This window comes from Rhopilema esculentum, chromosome 13 (assembly GCF_057945365.1).
Source record: "Rhopilema esculentum isolate cy_ngs chromosome 13, ASM5794536v1, whole genome shotgun sequence".
NCBI lineage: Eukaryota > Metazoa > Cnidaria > Scyphozoa > Rhizostomeae > Rhizostomatidae > Rhopilema > Rhopilema esculentum.
This window is the reverse complement of record NC_142827.1, coordinates 6,766,233-6,788,908: the sequence shown is the minus strand read 5'-3', so window position 1 is coordinate 6,788,908 and position 22,676 is coordinate 6,766,233. Positions and strand designations below refer to the sequence as shown.

Below are 22,676 nucleotides of genomic sequence, written 5' to 3'. Positions count from 1 at the left end.
GTGTCATGTGACTACGGTTTTTTCTCGACTCCCTGTGACACAATTTTCGCGGGAAAACGTCATATTGTATCATACTCTAAACATTCCAAATCTTGGTGTAGATGAAACGCAAAGAAACAATGATCAGATATCTATGAAAAATCATGATATTTTATATTTGACAATTTGGATTTTACTCTCTGCGATTTAGAAAAAATTGTTACAATACACGGTAAGTAAGATAAAATCTTGAATCAATAGAATCCTTGTTTTCATGCTCTTTCAATTTAAAGGATAAGATTGCTGTTTGCCTTTGAGTTGATAGAAAACAAAGGAATGTCCTCAAATTTTTGACGAGAAAAGACCAAATGAGGCTAAATTTAAGTGGTAGGCCCGACCAAATTTTCCAGGCAATTTAGTTAAAGGCAATCTGTGACGACGTTGATTGATTATAAGAACAAAGGGATTTTTTATTGTTTCCAGTCCCCCTTTAATTTATCGCATTGTAAAGAATATGGCGGAGCGCTGGAATCGTGTTTAGGCTATTGTTCCAGCTATTGTTCTCGTCAACCAATCCACAACGAGACAGATTGCCTTTAAACTGGAAAATTTGGCCTTGAAATGGCCAATCTGGCTTCCCTGTTTGGTACTGTTTTGTATAGGTGTCTTCTTTGCTAATTAGTGAAATACTGTATGCCTCTATATGTACTGTACGCCGGAGTTGTTTTCCATTGTAGGGTAGTGTCCGATATCTGGAAGTTACTTTTACAAGACTATGATAGCAGGAAAGATGCGTTGGACAAGCTTTGTAAGTAGATCTGCAAGGTGTTATCACAGGTAACAAACTTTTTTCTGCAGAATGGGGGTGCCCATTATTTGGAGGTGTATATTACCTGGATATTTTTATCAAAATCACCACCGATTAGGTCTATCACTCAAAATACTAGTGTTGTGATTATGGCATTTCCTGGCTTTTTAACAGCGTTTTCAAAACTAGAGGGGTTACGATATACAGTTTTGCCATCAGAATCAACAAAATATTGAAAAAGCAACTATATGCAATACATAATCAAGCGAAGAAACCTTGATGATTGATTAACCTAATGAAGCATCTGTGTTATAATTATTAAATTTCTATTTAATGCTTAACATATATTTATTAAAAAATGTTAACAGTTCAACGTGCGACACAAACAAAGGTTATAACAAAGCAAACTCTAAAAGATTACACGTAGCCTCAACCATGTTGTATCCAAGTTCTAAACGTGTACACAGAGACGGGAAACAGAGATCTTTCTCTCGAACGAACAATTTTGCTTTGCGAAGTGCTTCCGATATTACCAACGGCCAATCTGGACGGGGACTATCGCAGATTTGCACTATATCCAACATATTTGGAAATGACCGTATTGCCTCTCTTTGCACACTATCCAGCAGTACGGCAAACATCATTAGTGTCACGATGAATTCAACAAGCTCGTTTTGAAGATTAACACCTACAACAAATGAAATTAAACAAATCTTAAAAAAACCACGTATTGAAAGCCTGTGACAACCTACGTACAAGTTTCGGACTTAAGTCTACAATGCCTACAAATGTCTTGGCACCCGTCACTACTAATGGCAGCACAGCACCCACTTCCCCCTTATGCTTAAGCCATGCTTAAAATGAACTTCAGCTTCAATGTTGTAAAATCAACTCCTGTTAGCCAATTAGGATAACCATCCTAGAGGGACTCTGCTGTCATATACGTCTACCAGGTAGTCAATGGGCTTTTAGCATCAGAGCAGATTTAACCAAATGAATAGCCAAATAAGCCTTTGATACAATCATACTAAAGTTCTGCCGACACTAGTACTAGACAGAAATCAAAGTTCGGCAAATGCTGGTTTATAGAAATATTGGTCAATTTTTATTACTTCAGGGAAAAAAGCTTCCAGTGTTAGCCATAGAGAGGAAAGAATTGTGTACTTTATCAGCGTAGGCGTCAACTCAAAAGTAAGGGAAATAAAATATTTTCTTCGCATAGATTTTCTCATTCTTTCATCATGTGGTCAACGATTTGAATGTGCTACAATTTTCACTTGGAAAAATATAAACATGCCAACAAGTAATTATCTGATGGTATATCGATCTTTGAAGTCCGCAGAAATCACATTACATGTTCTTATGTAATTTGTAAAAAACTTTTTGGAGAGCCCTGAGTTCCATGAACAAAAAATACCCCAATGATGAAAGCAAAAAGCTACAAAGACATAAGAGCCCAATGTTAGTATTGATATTTTTGGAAACGATATCAATGACTCACCTAGTGACTTGATTCCAACGGTTTCAAGTAACTTCAGAAGGTGTCTTTTGTTACTATTAAAGAAGATTTCATCGATGTCCCATGAACCACTCTGTTGAATTGAGATAATTGTTGGCTTTCAAATAAGCTGTAACTTATATTTGAAAATCAAAGCTGATACAAAATCACTCCTAACGAAATGCTATACATGCTTATTACTTTATCAATTCATCATTAATCTATGGCTTATGAGTATTTGGGAATGCAGGTGATAACCAATGCTAGATAGAGGAATGTGGTTTACACAAATTTGATTGGTTTAATTCGATGGGGACTCCCGCTGCGGTGTTTCTTTTGGCTGTCAATCAAAAAAGTTACGTCTACCTATGCGTCTACGCTGTGGGTAAAGAAACACTGGAAACCGTTTCCTGCAAAGCAGCCTCTTAAAATTCATTCATTGTCTGCATATAAAAGCTCAAAAAGTTAAGGCATTTTGAACAGATAGAATATACTAAAAAGATGCACAAAATTGAAAGCCTTCAAATAGATTAAAACAAAGGATGCTTCTTAATATTCATGAATTTTTTTATAAGTGCTTGGACAGTCCCCGAAAAAATGAAACACAAGATTCTTCGACAAATAATGCAAAGCGCACACGCAATTAAAGCGTTTCATCGAAAACACAAGAACGGAGTGAATTTTCTAACTACATTCATTACCAATGCATTGGGGTGAAATGGGCAAACAAAGGCTGCCCAGTAAATTGTCCCAACATTCTGTTTCACAAATAGAATATGCAGGTTTGTACTCACCTCCTTCTGCTTGCTGACAAGCAAATCTAAATCCAACATATTGACATCAAAAAGAGGCTGGGTAAACTCTACTTCGTCCATCCAGGGCCTGTCTTTGTATTTATTCGGTAGAATGAAACCGATACCTGTACAAAAAAAAATAAAAAGCCTTCAAACAATTTTTATTTTCTTTTCACTAGGTTACAACAATCATGTTTTGTTACAATGACTTATATGTTTTTAGACTAATTAGAATTCTGCTGGATAAACAAAACAGAAAATTCATCTTCCATGGGCAAGAAAAGTTATGGAAGTATGCTTGTCTGAATATTACAGAAATGAAAGCTGAACGAACGGTTGGAATGTTATCTGACAAAATGACCTCAATATTTTTATAGCGATATGCAGTCTCTTTAGAATACCATAACAAAAAACAATAGAAAAACATCTGGTGAACCTTTAAAAATGCCTGTAGTTTTGTCTTTCGTTTCTGAAGACAGTCGACAAGCTAGAAGCAGAAAAAAATAACGATTTTAATAACAATGTAAGGCGTTGTTAAAAATGGATAGAGCATTTGTCAGAAAGATGTGTTAACAGACCAACAATACGATAATCGAGATATACGTCTTAGAAGAGATTAGGCATTATATCACAGACAGCAAGTCATATAAATATGACATTAGGGAGAGTACAGTTCCACGCCATTAGAGTTGTCTTTCTGTGAAAATGAGGCTTGTGCACATAGTTCTATGAGCAAGAGGTAGCAATGAATTAATCACTGATCAATATGCAAATGCAACGGATTAAGATAGGATTGTGACCTAAAAAAGACATTTTAGATTGCTGAAAGTCTATCTGCATACCAAAATCTGAAGATTGACGTGTTAGGCCAGACAAAAAGTGAAGAGGTTCTTCTGGTGGTGAAGGCAGTTTTTTTCGCTTTTTCTTGGGAAACATTTGTGATTGTCCTAGAGCAACAAGAGATTTTCGTAGTAAAGATTCGCTCTGAATATTTGCTGCTTGTTTTTGGGCTAGTTTTATACAGCGTAGCTGAGAAAATTGCATCATTTTTTCTGGCGGTATTGATTGCAATGCCCCGCCGGCCTGTGGTGGTGCGGATGCAGAATGTTGCCAAGGCGGCAGTGGTGGCGATCCAGGCTGCATTGATAGAAGTGGCTGTTGTGCAAGTTGACGCGGTGGCGGCAGCGGTGGCGCTCCAGGCTGCATTGATAGAAGTGGCTGTTGTGCAAGTTGACGCGGTGGCGGCATCGGTGGCGCTCCAGGCTGCATTGATAGAAGTGGCTGTTGTGCAAGTTGACGCGGTGGCGGCAGCGGTGGCGCTCCAGGCTGCATTGATAGAAGTGGCTGTTGTGCAAGTTGACGCGGTGGCGGCAGCGGTGGCGCTCCAGGCTGCATTGATAGAAGTGACTGTTGTGCAAGTTGACGCGGTGGTCGTGGCGGTGGCGGTGGGGTTTCAGACTGTAATGCATTGCTAATCTGTGGTGGTGATGGTTGAGGTCCTATTGGTACTGATCCTGGTGGTGGTATACAGCCTGATGGAGATCGAGAATTTCGCATCGTGTTAAAATAGGAATTGAACCATTAGCATACAAGCTTTTTACATAATGCACAAACAATGAAAAAGCCACGGCATCATGACCCTGCGACGAGGTTCTTTGATACGAATATCTAGCCTATGATATGGTGAATGATATAGAGATGAGTCATGTCTTCATGAACGCCTACTGAGCGCCATTGGATTCCTAGGCTTATCATTTCGTATTGAAAAAACAAGGAAAGAAATCATATAGTTTGAAATTAGGGTTACTAATTTGCAACATATATGCGGCTGTCTACAAGCTTTCATAACTAGAAACGATTTCAGCATTACGGAGTGAAACTTGACCTAACTGCTCTGCAATTGGCAACTTTTGACAACTTTTAAGGGACAGGTATACCACTCCACAGATCCTGAGAGCTAACAAGACAATACTGAAACAAGATTAGAGCCTCCTACACGTCACATCCTAGAGCCCACAATACATTACATACTACAGCTTACAATACACCGCATAAGGACATGACATCATCTTAGCTACAAGTATATAGTTAAAGCACGTATGTAGCCAAAAACATAAAGAATTTTCCACTTACACTCATACACTGCGTCCATTTCTTCCAAAGGTCTTATTATTTCAGAACGGAAGCTTCTTTTATGTTCTCGAATGGAAGCACCTTTGCGTGCTGCACCAAAGAGCATGGAACCCATAGGTCTACTTCTTGACATTAATTCTGCAACGGTGACCCAAAGTGAAATTTCAGAGAACCAAACACTAATATACACACTTTGTTACATTGGAAAATTCATTATTCCTTCATTCTATTTTCTTCTTATAGCTTCACATAAAACATAAAAGAATCAAATTTTTCGTGGTGCAAAAATTAAAAAGGGCTTTGAAAAAAAGAAAAAATCTTAAAAATACTAAAAATTTCCGTCTGACACTCCAGAGTCTAAAATATCAGAATATAGATCGAGAAAACTAAGCCAGGATATATGTATAAACCCGTTTTTGGATTGAAACAGGCCATTCAGAATCGCGAGTACACCACGGTAAAGGTTTCCCAATCATAGAAAATATAGTCGAAGGGTGAAAATGAACTCCTGTCTACGCAATACTAGTTTTTTCACTTTTATGCAGATAGATTGTAAATCTGCTAAATAGAACGGTGACCGGGCTCTATCAATGTTGCCATCGTGGGTTTTGGTACAATCTGGGTTTTCCAGGAAAATGCTGTCCGATAGCAGAAGCGGAAGAATTCATTTCTAAATTATATTTCATCATGTTAATCTAAGTATGATTTTTACAAAATATTAACTACATACCATATGGTTTAGACGCCTCTTCATGAATTTTCTTTACTTCTATATTTGCAATCTTTTCAGTGAAGATTAACTCGTCCATCATGCCTTTTAAGCAAAATTATAAGACTAAAGATGTTGTAATATGAATTAATGTAAAAGCATGTTTACGTGAAACTTGAGTTTTAGATTTATTTTGACCCAATGAAGCTTTCAATAGAGATGGGCACTATGCTATCTTTAGTGCCTTTAAGACATAGTAAGATTCAATTATGGTAACTGTATCTTATAATAAGGCAGTTATTGTGTCTAGTACACCACTGTGTCTTATAATGAGGTCATAGTTTGCCCAGACCTGTCTTGCTAAAAATCTATCTACAAAATCAATTGCTGCAGAGTCTGACTTGATAACGGGTTATGCTCGAAACGTCGTTATTTATTTTAAACAAATTTTTCCTGGTACAATTTACTTACATTGGTCGTGATTATAGCATCATATTGTACCGCACGCATTTTAGTATATTTAGAGAGTTTGTTCGGTATATAGGTTAATCTAAGTTTTAATGAATCAAAAAGAAAATTTCATCTTCCCATGGAAGAAAATAAATCAGACAGAAAAACTGCTCACTTGGTGCAGACAATTGTACACAAGATTTCGTTTCTTCTCGGCTTATGGCAAGAGCGGCTGAAATAAAATGGGGTATAAGAAGAAATGCTCGATATAGAAAATTAAGTGATAAAATTTAATATATGAAAAGTAAATATGAGAAATAGCAAATCTCTTGAAAATACTTGCATAATTTTCAGACTTACAATTGGCAATGTCTTCGTCGTCTGCAAAAATATCCTTCTTTGCTGATTTCTTTATGGACTTCGTTGCATTCAATTGGCTTTCAAAGTTGGTTGTTTTAGCTTTTATTTTGTGGCATGCAACTTGAAGAAAAAATTATCGAAATCAAAGCGCTGATATCTAACTAACTTGATATGAACAATGTAATGATATATAAAACATGAAAACGTAATTTCATTGCAACGGTTCATTTTAAAGTTTGAAAATCCAAAATTACATTAACTATATCAATATATTATTTCGGTTCATTTTTAAAAATTTATTGAAAATACTTGCATAATTTCTAGACTTACATTCAAAAGTGCCTTCATCCTTGTCTGCCAAAATGCTCTTCTTTGCTGATTTCTTTATACTTGGCTTGCTTTGAATCTTACTCATCCTAAGAAAGCTTTCAGTTTTTTCAGCTTTCAGAAAAAGATATCGAATAAAAAGGCTGGTTTGGAGAAAAATCTTTTTTAGGATCTAAAGTTAAAAATTTCAACTCATTCACACAATCCTAAAATTTGTAAAGGGCAAGGCGTAGAGGGCCATTCTAAAGTATGATTTAAAATGAAGACACTTAAAAATACAGAAATATACTATATCGTCGGAACGTAACTCATATTGGAAGGGGCTGTCCATTCATTCGCTTCTCTGTTGTAGATAACATAGAACACAGTGTGATAATTATTGCCCCCAGCCCCCAATTCTGACTGCCCCGATAAGAATTGCTCACCAGAGGCTCGAGATGAGTCTGTAGTAATTCCTTTTCGCTTCACTTCTACATGTGCGCTACCGAACGTAGTTTTCTTTCCAGCTAAAATGTAAAAAGCTCGTAGGAAAAAATCACTTGATTAACGACAATAAATATTTCCTTAACCATGTAACATAGAGCAGTATTTTTATGTCACTGATTATGCTATAAATTTTTTTCAGCAAAATTTATCTACAGAGTGTGCTTCCTCAACTGAAACGAATCTGACTTGTTCAAATTCTTTTCTGACACAAAATACTTGCCAATGTTCAGACTTACACACAATATCCTCATCATCGTCAGAAAATATGCTCTTTTGTGCAGTTTTAAGCAACGGTTTCCTGGCTCTTAATTTGCTTTGAAGTTCATTCATCACATCCATACTTTGATATGGTGCAGCTGTCAGGAAAAGAGTGTTCTGTTTCATCGGCCTATACTTTCTTCAAGAGAAGTTACGGCAAACAACGAGTGGGACTGTAGCCCTAAATATTATAGTATCTTAAAGGAGAAAATATTCGGAAGGGAAACAAACTTTTAATAAACTTTTGCTGAGACTTTTAGGCTTTTTGAGACGAAATTTGTTACATTCTTTGACTTTCATTTATGCGTCATGAAAAAAAAATACAAAGACTTTTTGAGGATACTTCTAAAAAGCAATCTTTTAAAATGGCCTCGCTCGTTCTTTTCTTTTGTCCGCTAAGGCTGTGTCCACTGAATATTTTGCCCTTGAAGGTACGCTTCGCTAGGAATCGAATTTCCTAGAACACCACAAAACCATTTAATTTATGAAAACGCTAAAACGTTACAATAAATTTCTTGCAAACGTTACAATAAAAAGAGATAATTAATACCTGGTGGGGCTTTCAACATAGCTGGTTTTGGTGGCAAATGGAAAGGGCTGCTTAAAGACAATATTCCACGCTTTGATTCGGCTTCCTTACCAATATACGAGTCTTTTTGGCCCATACCGACCATGACGCCCTACGGATTCAAAAAAGTTTATCAGATTCGTTCGAAGGGTCGTGACGATATTGACATATGACGCAGCAATCACGACACAGAGATGTTATGGAACAGCAGACGGGGTAATTCAAGGTTGTCGATGATCATCTACCCAGATTTTCATAATATTCAATTTCCTTAGTATAAATGCAAATATCAAAACAAGATGTCTTTAAACTTTCAACTCATTTAAAGCTACTTCAGACTTCAATTGCAACCGATAACATGCTGTAAATCCCTTAGCATATTTACAAAAGAAGTGACATGTTCCCTTTTCAGCTCTTAGTCTCTTCTCCAAAACACATCAGAACAGGAGTTCGTTGTAAACAGCACATGAATTAACTTCACAAACATTATTACCAATTAACGAAATAAATTAATGGCTTAAAACTAAGAGTGATGCCAAAAAACTCGAAGAGGTTGTGCAAAAAGAGTCTGACAGCGGTGCTATGTACCCACCTGATGTCTTGGCCGGCCAATGACTGATCTTAATTCAACTTTTGGGTGTATTTCGCCAGCAAATCCGGCTTTCACAGTGTGCATACCCGTGTCAAGTACAATAGTAGGGGGCAGCATATCTTCATTCATGTCTCTTTCAAGTTCTTCATCCGCAAACAGCTCATCCGGTTCTTCAATGCTATTTAATGTAATAATTTCATTCTACATGCGTATGTTAACACAGTTCTGTCTACATAAAAAATCGCAGAATAAACTGAAAGATTCTTCAAAACAGCGAAGCTTGCTACTTTACTTCAAAGGTGAAGTTGTCTTCGCAATAGATATCCCTTTGCAAATTGTTCCATTGCCCTATTCACAATTCATCCAACAGAAAGTCGAGCACAGTTTTCGAACACAAAAAACCATCGACTAAGGTTAACGTTTTTCTTCATCCATTAAAATGACACCAGTAAAAATAAAGTTCTAAAACCCGAGTGCTCAAAACGTAGCACTTAATGATAAGGATTTTTTGATTTGACTTTTGCTACAGCTCTAGAATTTGTAGACAAACAAGGCAAGACATGAAAAATCAAAAGTATCTGTGCGGATAGAAGCAATGTGCATAAATGCCACTCTACTTTTGAGGCTATAGAGGTTTTACACTAAAGACGAATGGAAATAAGCAATAGATGAAACATTGATGAACACTTACAGACCACATACGCATCCATTGTCATCTTCACTGCTTAAAGAAGACAGCGAGTTCATAGAAGCAGAAACATCCATCGTCTCATAAATTTCATCATCTTGCAAGGCGCATGTGTATTCTAAAGAAGCAGGAATATCCATCTGTTCATAAACATCATCTTCTTCTGAGATGGATGTGTATTCTTCACATTCAAGACAAGCAAGTGTCTGTTCTTTAGAAATATCTTTATCTTCTCCTTGTGAATGGCCCTCCTCAAAACCCATGTAAGCTAGGAAATCTACATTTTCCATTTCCACCAACTCATCTACAGAAGGAGCGTTTACATCATCATATACTTCCCCATCTTTGCGCTCTTCCACAGCAACAAAACTGGTGAACTGCGTCACAATAGAATGTTTTATGCTCAGCTCAATCACCTTGTCTTTCATTTCTCGCTTGAGCATCTCGTGCTCAGTCCGGCTCTCACTCAAGGTGCCATCTTCCCAGTCCTTGATAACTGCCCGGGCGGCCAGCCGGTGAAGTATCTGTAGACAGGGAGTTTATTGACAAATTCAGTATCAAAATTATAATAAGAAAAAACAGCTCTGATACTCTTACCTACAGCTGATTACTCTTACCAAATTTTTACCTACAGCAATGGAAACGAAAACCTTGGGACAGTGGGTTCTTCCATAGTAATGCGATTTCGCTGTCCAATACGATGAAAATAATAAGGATCCTATGAATTGATGAAATTAAGTTTTTGTTCACACTTCTTAGCATCTTCAACTTTATTGTTACTTACAGGCATATATAAAAGTTAGGTCTATCACAGCTCTATATTGCCACTTTGGGCTGGATACAAACCCCAAACTTTGAGTTTGCTGCAAATACAAAAAATATCTAGAGACTAAGTTTAACAGCAGTTGCTTCAAAGTTTTAAACTTCGAAGACGCATAAATCGTAATAAACATATTCACCCGTATAAGGTATTCCTTCCTAAAGAATTACCTGTGTATTCAATGCAAACATTCACCAGTTAGAAACACCATTCTTGTCTAAAAATCTTAGGATCGCAACCCTTCCCCCTCCCAATAGTTTTATTCATTTTCACCCCTGATCTCGCCCCTTGATCTCACCCCTGATCTCGTCTCATGATCTTGCCACTAAATGCCTCATGCCTTCGAATTGGCAAAAATGTTTCAACTACGCAGTTCTCAATGACCACATTACCTTTCCTGTTGTCACATTGAGATCAGTAGTCGAGACCATTGTTGATAACTCACGATCGCCAATCTTGGCACTGAGAGTAGCCATCCGGCAATGAGGTACAAATCCATATATAACCTGCCTATATCCGTTGAACAGACAAAAGACATCTTTCGGTGCCTGTCAAAAGAAAATTAGGATATTATACACTGGTATTGGCAGACCTTTGCATCCATCAGTAAAAAAACTGAGAGACACAAAAAGAATAAAATTGCAGCCTCTACTTTCATATCCTGTTTGTAACATAATTCTTAATAAGTGGGCGTCTTTACGTGTAGCAATTTCTAAGTTTGCAGTAAATAAACTGGATTCTCATAACAAAGGTAATTATTTAATATTTTCAGTAGACGTTGAAATTTTGTTTTATGATAACATTTCTGCTTCCGATCCTTGTATCCCGCAAAGGTCGTGGGAGTAACTCTTTAAAAAACTTCAAGTAATTATCACCAACCTGTAATGGCAGTGGCGCATCGTGATCAAACTGTTGCCAGGTGACTCTGACTGACTCTAACACAGGTTGTTGGGCTTTATTCAGCTGCGATTTAATCTTGTCTTCCCACCTAGATTTGGCCTTTGCATCAAAAAACTCAGCAGCACCAGCACCAATCTGAGCAAGCTTGGTTAAAAGGTGTCTGTTTGCTCTTGACCCAAAGCCAAATGAAAATACTCGTACCAATCTTGAATTCTTTCGTATTGATGCCATGGTTGATATCTCTTCAGAAATTTCTCCATCAGAAAATAAAAACACATTCACCGGATGCGTAGATTTATCATCTGCCAAAAGATGCAGTTTTCGTAAGACTCGCCACAGAGCTGTACCGCCTTTCACAGGATGCATCTTGTTACAAAATTTCTTTGCTTCAGACAGTGATTCTGTAGATTTAGGTTGGCATTTAGGAAAAAGCTGGTCATAGTTTGTGCCAAAACCTATGATATTGAAAGAGCATTTTTCTGGCAACCTGAGTAAAGCCAGAATGACAGCTTTCTTAACATCATTGAAGCAATCTTTCATTGAATTTGATGCATCAATCACAAAAACGATTTCCATTTCTTTCTCTACTGTATCATCGAATTCAGGAAAGAAAGTCAACATGCAAGCTTGGTCATCGCTGTCTTCAGGATCTTGTTCTGACCACATCCTGGGCACATGAATTTCCGCAAGGGACACAAAAAGCTGAAAGCCGGTTCCAAGACCATGTGTGTCTGATTGAAGACCAACTACTGCCTTCGTATCTGTCCTTTTTACTTTAAGCAAATGTGTCGGAGACTTAAGTTCCTTGATTTTAAACGGCATGTCAATGGAAATTAAAAGAGAAAATTTTTCTTCACTCTCTAAAACATCAACTCGCTTTACGTCTGATTGTATGACTTGGTCAAGAGCTTTGTCACGTTTCCATGGGGCAACTGAACCAGGGAGAGAGAAGTTTACCATCTCACCCTCTAAGGGCAGCTCTGAAACGTAGGTAATTTTGATAATAACCCGAGCTGCTGCCGGAAGATTTCCTACACTTACAGTGAATACATCAGGCTTCTCTTCATCCATTAAGTAGGCACCGTGACCTTGGCTTATAGCTTCTTTGTACTCTTTGTGGGCCTTCTCTTTCTCTTTAACCTGCCCAACAATATGCTTCCCATTGATAAATGCCTCAAAACCACAAACTGCAGCCATGCTGTTTAAAGGAAATACATATTTGGCTTCTATAGACTCTGAACTTTCATTGACATACTCTTGAAAAACGACCACCTCTGCTGCAAGGTCTACTAGCTTTGCTCTCACGTGGACAGATTTCAAAGGGACCGGCGTTTCACCATCCGTTTGCAAACCTGGTACCACCTTTTCTAGTGGATCTGGAACTGCTTCAACGTCCTCTAAGCTTATCTCAGAAGAAGAGGTCTGATAATCTGACTCAATACCCTCATCTTCTGACAAAACTTCCAGTGACTTAGAGGGTGAGACTTTAGCGTCACCGTCTATCGTAAATTCCACCAAATACCTGGAATGGCGATAACAGAAAAATAATTAATGAGCACCCAGCTTATAAAGCAGGCCACATAAAAGAAAACTTAAGCTCACCTCACCAAAAATAATCTTTATATACTGCAACGTTAATACTGAGTTCAAACTTTGTCTAAATATGCTAGTCCAAAGGAACAATTCATGGTCATTTTTACTTGACAGTCTTAAAAAAATCAGTGGAGACAGACGAGGGATTCGTTGGCGATTACTTCAAATTACTTCAACGCAGTATAACGTTAGTGTTAGAAAATTACAAGAATATCTCAAGTATTGACTCTTATAGCTAATTTGCTACTGTTCAGCATGAAAAGTTAGGTTTTAGGGCACAAAGAGGAAGTCCATCCATGACATTCTAAAGATCCGACAAAACCGTGATTTGGGATTACTGAGATTGTATGGCACTTATTGTATGGCCCTTACTATTCTTTAGAGCAGCGATAAGAGCCACCAGTAACCAGAAATGTGGTATAAAGTCCTTTCTACTTGGCTACAATCTACGCCGAAATCGCTGTAACGCCGATACAAAATCCTTCACAGTTTTCCTCCCTTACAATGTTTCTAAACTTCAAAATTGCATGGTTGCCAGTTAGTGCGGATGTATAAATGCCTTTAATGAAGTAAGAAGTATTGTACAGGGAAGGGGAAGAGGAATTTAGCAGCAGCATTGATAATATTGAGAAGTAGCTAAGCCCAACGGTTTTCAACTTTTAAAACTGAATATTGCGGTGTTTAAATATATTTTGTGAAAGAAAGCAACTTCAGCGAAACTTGCAGCTTCGCTCAAAAATGTATTTACCTTATCCTTTGCTGGGCAGCATCGTAGATAACAAATTCATCATCTTTGAATTTTGTGGCTGTACTTGAGCCACCACGTACGCCATGTGTGCTGTTAAAGCCATCTGGAGGCTTTGTCAAAGAATGATCGAACTCCATATAGTCTTTGCATCGACCAAGAGCAACCTCGTTTACTAGCGCGAATCTAGTGCCTCTGGACTTTGAAGGCGTTGAATACTTGATACAGGTGCTGAATGTTATGAAACAAAGACATTAGGGTTCGCAAGTTTTGCATAAACTTTGAGTATGTAAGTATGTATATACGTAAGAGATGTTAACGATAAAGCTGAATCTACAACGTGTGCCGAATGTAGCAGAGTTTAGAAAAGAGGATATGACAACAATTATTCAATACTGTGTGCTTTTGATATTGATGTACTGGGGCAGAGAGCTGCTTTTAGAACATTTAATTTTACCTTTGATATTAACTACGAGGGATCCTGTTTTCGAAAAATAAATTAGAGGACCCATCAAAGGCAGACGATAATCAATACGGTCTAATGTGAGCTGATGAAATCGGGGATTCTTGGATTAATTTCTAACTGAAAAAAACGTAAAATGTTCACGTTAAATGCAGTCAAGAACGAGAAAATGAAGAAAACAAATGATCATTTATCAATATTTTTCAAGAAGAAATGCAGAGAAGAAAGGCTTGTTTGATGAAAGCTGAGACAAATAATCCTTCGTAAATGTCAATCCTATAAATATCACTGGCATAATCACTGGCTACTTTTAACATTTGGTAAGAGAAAATGACATGCATCTACACCCCTGAGGGTGAATCTTTGAATGTTTCATTGACAGAGTCACCTTAAAGAAGTGTTTACAAGCAAAGTACCTGGCAGAATTTGCAAAATAAATCCCAGAGCCAAGCATGCCAGGATCAGTTCGAGTTCCACCAAAATCATCCACAACCACTTTGGGAAGTAGCAGGCCCCGGGATAGGATCCCTACAAAATTTCTTGCTTGTGACGAATGAAACAACAGTTGTTTATTAGCCAAGCTGGAGCTAAAACCCTCGTCTTCAACAGCGCGATTCACTTCGAAGATATTTTTGACAGCAATAACATTCTTTCCAACTTGGCTTGAAATGAACAGATTTTTTATTTTCTCATTGTCAGTTTCACTTGGGTTAAGCCATTGTATATTGCATCCGAGAGCCTTATACTTTGCTCTAGCACTGCTTGTTTTGGCCCAGTTGGTAGCTTCGCTTACTGAAATAACATCTCTGATAACTTGGCACAAATCCATTTTCCGTCGGATACAGCTAATTGAAGCAAGGTCTTCGCGTACTTTGTGAGGTATTAGATCATAGAAGCTGTCTTCAAGAGCCGCTAGTACTAAAAATTGTCCCGTGGCATCTTTTGCGAGAGAATTTTTGATAGAAAGCAAAACACTCTCGGCCTGGTCTAGTTTTGATGCTTTTATTGAGTCAATTGGGACACTAAGTATCTCAGTTAAGTTGCCTTGTGCTTCATTCCAAAAATGATCGACTAGAGTAGCGACTTTTTCATCGATAGCAGTATCACCTTTCAAACGCATCTCTGCCAATAACTGAAAAAAATGAGAAAGACCCAAGAATAGCACGTTTTTCTCATTTCGAAGAATCTATTTACCAAGTAAGCATCACACTAATTGTTTCACAGAAATTTTTTTCACCACTTTCATAAATTTTCACGCGTACTGGGCCTATGTATTGCCAAACAAACAGCATCCTTACAGAATTTGAAAATGCAGACGATACTCTCTACGAGCCCAAAAACTTAGGCCACCAAATACCAGAAAAATCACTAAAGGAACATTTTGATTTACACTAGCAATTTACTTAAGTGTCAATCAACATAGACTCACTTAATAGAGAATCCTTTAGTGTAGTAGAGGCTAGCGATAGATTCACAGTTTCGAGAATAAAACATCGTTTTCATTTATTAAGACATTAGTTTGGTGTACCACAGACAGCTGAAATATTTAGCAGCTTGAGCATGACGTCTGAGAATACTGCCAGGATTAGAATAGCCAAATCAACAGTTAAATATTATTCCTCTTCTCAAAGCAAACAAACTGTCCTAATTCCAAAAATTATAGATAGCTATGAAACAAGTGTACCAATCTTTAAATGGACTTAAACTTAAACTCAAACAGGCTATAGCAAACATTAATTAACATTAAAAATATTAAAACGAAAATAAAAAAGTGAACAAACAAAAAGTAAATCCAAAAGGAGCACCTTACAGCAAAAAAATATTTGAATGATTTGTGAAAGAGTCAGCATACCTTTTGCAATTCTGGAGAGCCCAAATCTTTGTATGGTAGATCAGAAATTTTCTTTCCGTTTTTAGAGATTTCATAATACCATGATGCAAAAACACTCTCTGCTTCTCTGGGTTCATCGCAAAAACGGTATTGCTCCGTAATTTTGCTTGTCTAGAATAAAAAGAAAAGAGTTGTCAAGTGATGACGTCACAAAAAATATTTTTAGAATTTTTGAAATGTGTTCCCATAGCCTGAACATGCATCATGAAATACCTCTAAATCTGCAAAATCAGTTAGAAGTATTACGAATTGGCTGAGATATGACCAGATGCGCAATAGTAATCTGTTAGCAAACTTCAAATCTTCTATTGGCCATAGCTCATCCAATTTTTGACAAATTTAACTTATTTTGCATATATGAGAGTATCTTATGGTGTTCTTTTATGATATGTGGTCAAAATTTGAAATTTTTGTCGAAAGCACTTATTCAGTAACAAAATGAATAGATCATGTGGCTTATATTTGAAAAAAAACTGGGAAAATGTTGTGTGAACAAGATACAACAAATGTTGCTCTTGACCTGTCTGAAGCATAAAGTTATTATACCCAAAACAATTATGGTGTTTGAAACATTTACCTTATCTTTTGGGAAAACTGTCCTTTGATATGATATCTGAAACTTCTTATCGTAGGTTTGAACATCAGTGGAATTGACATGCAACTCAAGAACCTCTATACATTGTGCATTGTCCGTTAGAAATGACTTCAAGACAAAAAGACAAAATATTAAAGAATATCGAGGTAAGAAGCAATTTAAACTTTCAATTATAGATCGAAAATATTCACTTTTCTTTATTGTTTTCAGATACAACTTTATTATATTGCTTAATTTGAAATATATTTCAAATAAGCCTATTCATATTTTTCCTTGCAATCTCATATTCTATCAACCACTGCATCATGATTGTTATGTACGTTATATGAATGTTAGATAAAAGATCTTACCTCGAAAAGTCCAAAATTAGCTATTTCATAGCCATGTGTTGGAAAAGATGGACACTTGCCGCTTTCCTTTGACCAGGTCCTTTAAAATATTGATGCAATAAAATTGATTATAACAGCAAGATCAATCAAACACAAAGCCTTTTAGTCGGTATGTCAAAATCTGGTTTTTTGGGTAAAGCATAATTTGAAGTGTCAGACAATAAGTACTTATATATGCTATGTTTTGGTGTTTCTGAGTTATTTAATATAACATATATAAAAACTAGCTTCATGATCTTTCACTAATAAAATTATTTTATAAATGAAACAATGTTTTGACACATTCATTTCCTAGCAACCCAGTAGGCAGAATAAATGGTAACTCATAGTTGCATACATACTGGTATTGCTTGTGATTGACATTTGTGACTATTTTGGAATATTTTAGTTCCTTTGCTTCAGACTTTCCTGGTAATAAATTAACAGTAACATTCAAGTCAATCAGTATATACAAGAAGAAAATATTGAATAAAAAGATATACTTTTAAAAAAAAATTAAATAAATATAGAGCAGACCTTTTAAGTTTAAGTTTTAAAAAATGAGGGAGTTCTGTGAAAAAGTAGGGAAAAGGTTTGGGCAGTCATGGAATTTCAAGGTCAGAGACAGATCCAGAATGATTCATGACTGCCACACTGCATAATCAGAGTCAGAGGTTGCAGCCCAAGAAACTTTCCTGTTGTTTTGCCCCCTGCTTTGTTAAAAATGCATATCTAGAGTGACCACCAATTATAGAGATATTTTCACAGTACGTTGTAATCATCAGTCAAATTATTACATGAAAATCACTTGGCTCTGGGGGTGATATTAAAATCATGCTGGAGTTACTCCATAGCAGAGGGTCTAAGTATATCACAGGAATCCGACCTACTTGCTACTAAACCTAAAACTTTTTTATCGTTTTCTGCTTTGAAAAATTTTGGTCATTAGTAAACAATTTGTGATTTTTGAGATTTTGGGCTGGCTATTAGATAAGACCCAATAAAAATCATCTTAAAATTTTCATAATTAGATTTTGTTCTTTCCAAAACAGTTACACTGGGGTGGCACTTGGACAGACATGCTTAAACACTGTGCTCTATCTTTCAATTGTTTTTCAACATTTTACACAGTTTTTACTGAGAAATGATTTATAACAGTACATAACTTCAACCAACCTGCTAAAGCACAATGCACAGTGGACTAGAAATTCAGAGGTATACAGGTATACATACAAGTGTTTTAGTGTAACTGGAACCCCAAACAATACTCCGGAGAAAAGTTACTCCTGCTCTGCTGATATGGTGTAACTTTAACTTAACATAGATTATGCTCCTCCAATAAAATGTTCTTCGGTAAATTTGCAAACAATTTACTGTGTGTCATAATTGCAAAAGAGCTAACCTGTGTATTTTGTGAACAAGAATGAAACAATTATATTTAACTAGCTCTCCCATTAAAATGACACCACTTAACCTGTGTGCGGATTTGCTGTAATCTAGTCATTTGCTATTATTCTTAGGAAAGAGAGTTTTTGCTAAGGTAAGAATAAAAAATGACAAATTTGAATAAATCAAGAACTTCAATGCAAAATTATTTGTTGCCTGTGAACATGATTTTGTGTCCCACACAACATGCATTAGACTTGGTCCATCTGATAGGGCAACATGAAATACTGCCAAATTCCTAAAGCCATAAACTCAGGTTGTGGATTTGTAAGTAAACAAACTTCAAACTGGACCATAGGTACCTTGTATACAAACACATAAGTTTTAACATAAAAGGAAAAAGAATGATGCTAAAAACTGATGCTGGTTTCACCTCTACAATACGAATTAAGCAATGTGAAAATAACATATAACAAGTTTACCTGTAGATGTGACTTTCCCACTGCTAAAATTGTTGGCTGGTTTTGTACCAAACAAAATGAAGTCATCTGGATGAAGCAACTTTCCTTTTTCAATGCAAGCAGTTACAAAGTCAGTTGAAACAACAGGTATCCCATATTTCAAGGCAGTTTTTATTTTGTATGATGGCTCACTGTCCTCTTTGGCTGATACAACCATATGTGTAACCTAAGAATTATTTTAATAGCAAAATCAAATAAACTAAAAAAGAAAGCACATTTGTATATTTAATATCTTCCTCAAATCTTTAGAATCCAACATTATACACTTAAAGCTATTCTATTTGTCAGGTTAGATTATCTGTTAATTTTGCAGAATTTTGTGATTTCCTATCCACAGCAAGTTTTCATTTTACTGAACCCTGCTCAGATTGTGACACTGAGTTACTGTTTTAATCTTTGCTGTTTATTACCATCATATTTAAACCAAAATAATCTTGTAAGGGTTGGTGATATTCCCTTGAAACAAAACGAAATTTTCTTTAAAACATTGAGGCAGGGCAAAATTTATAGTATTCTTACCAAAATGAAAACAACTTTAGAGTCACATGGCTTGTAATCCAGGCTGCAGAATATGGCAAGTGAACACCCGAGATATTTTTTTCGAAAATGTCTCTGCACACCTGGTAAAGGGTGTGTTTTGAGATTTGGGCATGACATGGGTGTACCCTATTGCTTAGGGCAAATGAAGAATTAAGTTTCCTCAAGATCATGTACAGTTTCTGATCTTCATTTTAAATATCCTTTAAATATCATTTGGCTCTAGCATAGCTGAGCACACTAAGGTGCACAACTCTGATGCACACTTAAACCAAAACGCACACTCGCACACTTGAAATTTTGCTCTAGCACACCTGAGATCCCCTTGGAAATTGTCATACTCTGCAGTCTGACATGTTATTAGCTGTAGAGTACAACAATTGCTGAAATAATTTTTTTGAGTTTGAGTTTGAGTTGTGATTGAAAGCCGTGATAAGCTTTGACCTTGTACGGTTGAATAATTCAAACTTGCCCAGGTTTTTTTATGATTTCTCAAGAGAACATAAGGATACCTTTTTTGTAACGATATAGGAAATGATTCCATCATTGTCTGTTATCTGTGCCCGTAGAATCTTCTTTAACTTGAATGAAAATGAGTAATCCAACTCTAGACACACTAGACAGTTACCGAAAATCTGCTTGGACATCTCTCAATCTATCTGTATTCTGTAAGATTAAAAATAAGATGGTTATCTTCCTTGGTATAACCACTTGTGCTTCCCCTTGGGTAGGTGGGAAAGCTAAGTACACATGAGGGGGAAACCATGGACACTTAGAGGAAACTATGCAAAATAAATTTGAAAAAAGAATGGTTGGATATTACAGCTTAACTAGAATATTACCTAAGTATGCATATTTTGTACAAAAAAGATACTTGACAATTAGTTGGCAGTATTGTTGATAAGCAAAGCAACTGATCAGGGTTGAGCTGCGGGGTTTTGCTGATACCGCATTATGCTGTCCTGTCATCACTGTCATCACGAGATAGCGAATCTGTGCAAGCACATCTTACTTCTTCTTCAAGTCTTCTTAGCTGAGTCAATGTTAAATATCTGTTGCACACTTAAATATATATTGCATACTTTGCAATATGCATTGCTAGATTTCGATGGAAACAATTAAAACGACTAAGTATAGAACCCTCTGCAAGAAAGCTTTGAGCCCTCGATGAAATAGATAAATAGGCCTATCGTTACTTGCTCGTTCTCGGCGATGAACTTGCAAGTCTATTTCTTGAAGCATAAAAATAAAAAAAATTAGACCTTTTCGTTCGCACCTTTTTCACGTACTGAACATATCTTCCTCCGTCTGAGGGTGCGATTTGCTGCAATCAAACCAGTCGTGACACTGACAAAATTCCCTTCCGCAACTGCAACAAGAACAACAACAGTAAAAACTTATGACGTCACCTTGCTCGAATTAGCCTTATTCTGCCCATGATTTTTTAGTCATATTTGGGCGAAAATTGTTTATGATTTTTGTTACGGTAGTAAGGTAGAATTCAATATCGTGTACTTAGTTCACGTGGTTATCAAAATGAACTATTGTTGAATTATAACTATTGTCCTGTTCTAGCTTTCAATTGGTTGCAATATGTCCTGTTATTATTGGCAGTGGCGGAAACTGGGGTGTGGGGGGGGGGGGGTGGGGGTAGGGTTACAGTCTTACCAAGAAGGGCTAACAAACTTGTAGACTGAGAGGCGTAGTCTAATCATACCTTCAGGTAATTTTGGTAAGCCAAATCGTATTAAAGTTCCCCCTCAGATCCGGTCCAAACAACATGATATTTTCATTTAAACTACTTTAAAGATGAAGATTTTAATTCTGACATTTTTTCAACTTTTTTCATTGACATCCTCCATCTTAGTAATTCTTGTTACTAAGACGTAAAAAACACTGTCGAATTCAGTGCAAATTCAAAGTGGCTGCACAAAACTACAGCTTGATGCTGGGCCAGTAATATTCCCTTTATGCCCTTCTTTACCAGAAAAAGAGATAACTTCCAAATTACGTATAATCCCCAAAATTGCAAACTTTTCAATTAAGAAGTGCGCACATGAAAAGAGGGTGTTTTGAGTGTACCTAGGACCCAAAACCCGGAAAATAGTTATGAAAAACGGAAAACCCGGACTTGGAAAATCCTGAGACAAATATATATGCTTCAACGTGGTTCACCTTTTCCCATGTTCTGCATTAAAAGACCTTCGTACCCGCAGTTATTACCAGCAAGAAAATTTGTCTGCAAGGCACAGGGTAGATCCTTGCGGAAGAACAGAATTTTAGGGAAATTTGTCGTAGATTGCGGAAATCTGGCAATTTATCAACGGAACGAGGGAATTCTACACATTTGCCGGACGCAGATTTTCTCAAAATAATTCACGGATTGCAGAAATTTCAAAATGTTTAGCGGGATTCTTAACCTGCTCCTTGTTGGATAGAATTTCATCATCGCATGTTTTGCTCTTGATAATATATAAGTTGTTCATAAATAAATTTATATACATTCAGAGGTGGTGCCAGAAATCTTCCGACAGAGGGGTTGGAGCTTCAAACAGGGGGGCTAAATTGACTATAATATGCAGTTTTCGTACGTTATTTTGTCAAATTTGCTCCGACAATAACCTAAAATTTTCTTCCAATAGGGGCTAGATGCTTCCGATGGAGGGACTGTAGCGCTATAGCCCTCCCCTGGCGCCACCAATGTATACATTCTATTGCCCAGTTGCCCCCCTATCTGCTATTTTTTACCAGAAAGTACTTATTTCCACATTGTAAGAGCGTGTATGTTGAATAAAAGTTGTTCAGCATGAAACCGTCTTTCAGAATATGTACATAAAATGTGGTTTTAGCGACATCAAAATTTGAACCCCTGCTGATCAGTGCGCCATATGGGATTTGCCCAAATAAGGAATTCCCAATGTCCAATTGATGGGACTTTTTTCTGGTTATTCCCAGTATCGTATGGAACCTATGTGCCAAATTACAGCTTTTTATTATTTTTGTCCGGGTAAAATCATACTTCCACCACACAATTGCTTTTTGCTTGAATTCTATGGTTTCAATCTGCTTTTAGTCTATAGCTGAAACTATTTCATCTATTTTAGTTTCATATTTATATTTGCCTTCTATAAGGTAAAAAATCAATTTTGGAAAATCGTTTCAAAACTTTAAAGCATACAAAAGCTTTTCGTCTGGCATTCTTCAGTG

At 36.7% G+C, this 22,676-nt stretch overlaps 1 protein-coding gene across 3 annotated transcripts; it reads right to left on the bottom strand.

Moving 5' to 3' along the window:
• Positions 1-125: 125 nt before the first annotated feature.
• On the bottom strand, positions 126-20,888 carry LOC135691789 (protein mono-ADP-ribosyltransferase PARP4). Of its 3 annotated transcripts, none has more exons than XM_089112027.1 (26): positions 20,732-20,860; positions 19,982-20,135; positions 18,894-19,098; positions 17,388-17,454; positions 17,008-17,086; positions 16,640-16,765; positions 16,024-16,173; positions 14,588-15,303; positions 13,712-13,939; positions 11,350-12,892; positions 10,863-11,018; positions 9,654-10,174; positions 8,963-9,140; positions 8,353-8,482; positions 7,781-7,900; positions 7,484-7,564; positions 7,062-7,172; positions 6,732-6,851; positions 6,547-6,603; positions 5,943-6,026; positions 5,213-5,350; positions 3,922-4,611; positions 3,516-3,566; positions 3,080-3,204; positions 2,289-2,379; positions 126-1,475 (listed from the first exon to the last, which is right to left on the bottom strand). In XM_089112027.1, exons 2-26 carry the CDS (start codon positions 20,114-20,116, stop codon positions 1,180-1,182), a joined length of 6,198 nt encoding a protein of 2,065 aa, XP_088968153.1. In that variant the 5' UTR covers positions 20,117-20,135; positions 20,732-20,860; the 3' UTR covers positions 126-1,179. The 3 variants fall into 3 exon arrangements, with proteins under 3 accessions (XP_088968153.1, XP_088968154.1, XP_088968155.1); XM_089112028.1 differs by having other exon boundaries at positions 19,982-20,137; positions 20,747-20,857; XM_089112029.1 differs by lacking the exon at positions 7,781-7,900 and having other exon boundaries at positions 20,746-20,888.
• Positions 20,889-22,676: the final 1,788 nt, after the last annotated feature.

Bases quoted from the DNA above. Each gene is read 5' to 3' on its own strand.
- LOC135691789 (XM_089112027.1), bottom strand. From the start codon at position 20,116: ATGTCCAAGCAGATTTTCGGTAACTGTCTAGTGTGTCTAGAGTTGGAT. The intron at 15,304-16,023 runs GTATGCTGACTC...CATTTTTTTCAG, and splicing joins GCTCTCCAGAATTGCAAAAG to TTATTGGCAGAGATGCGTTT. The intron at 1,476-2,288 runs GTGAGTCATTGA...CATTTGTTGTAG, and splicing joins CGTTGGAATCAAGTCACTAG to GTGTTAATCTTCAAAACGAG.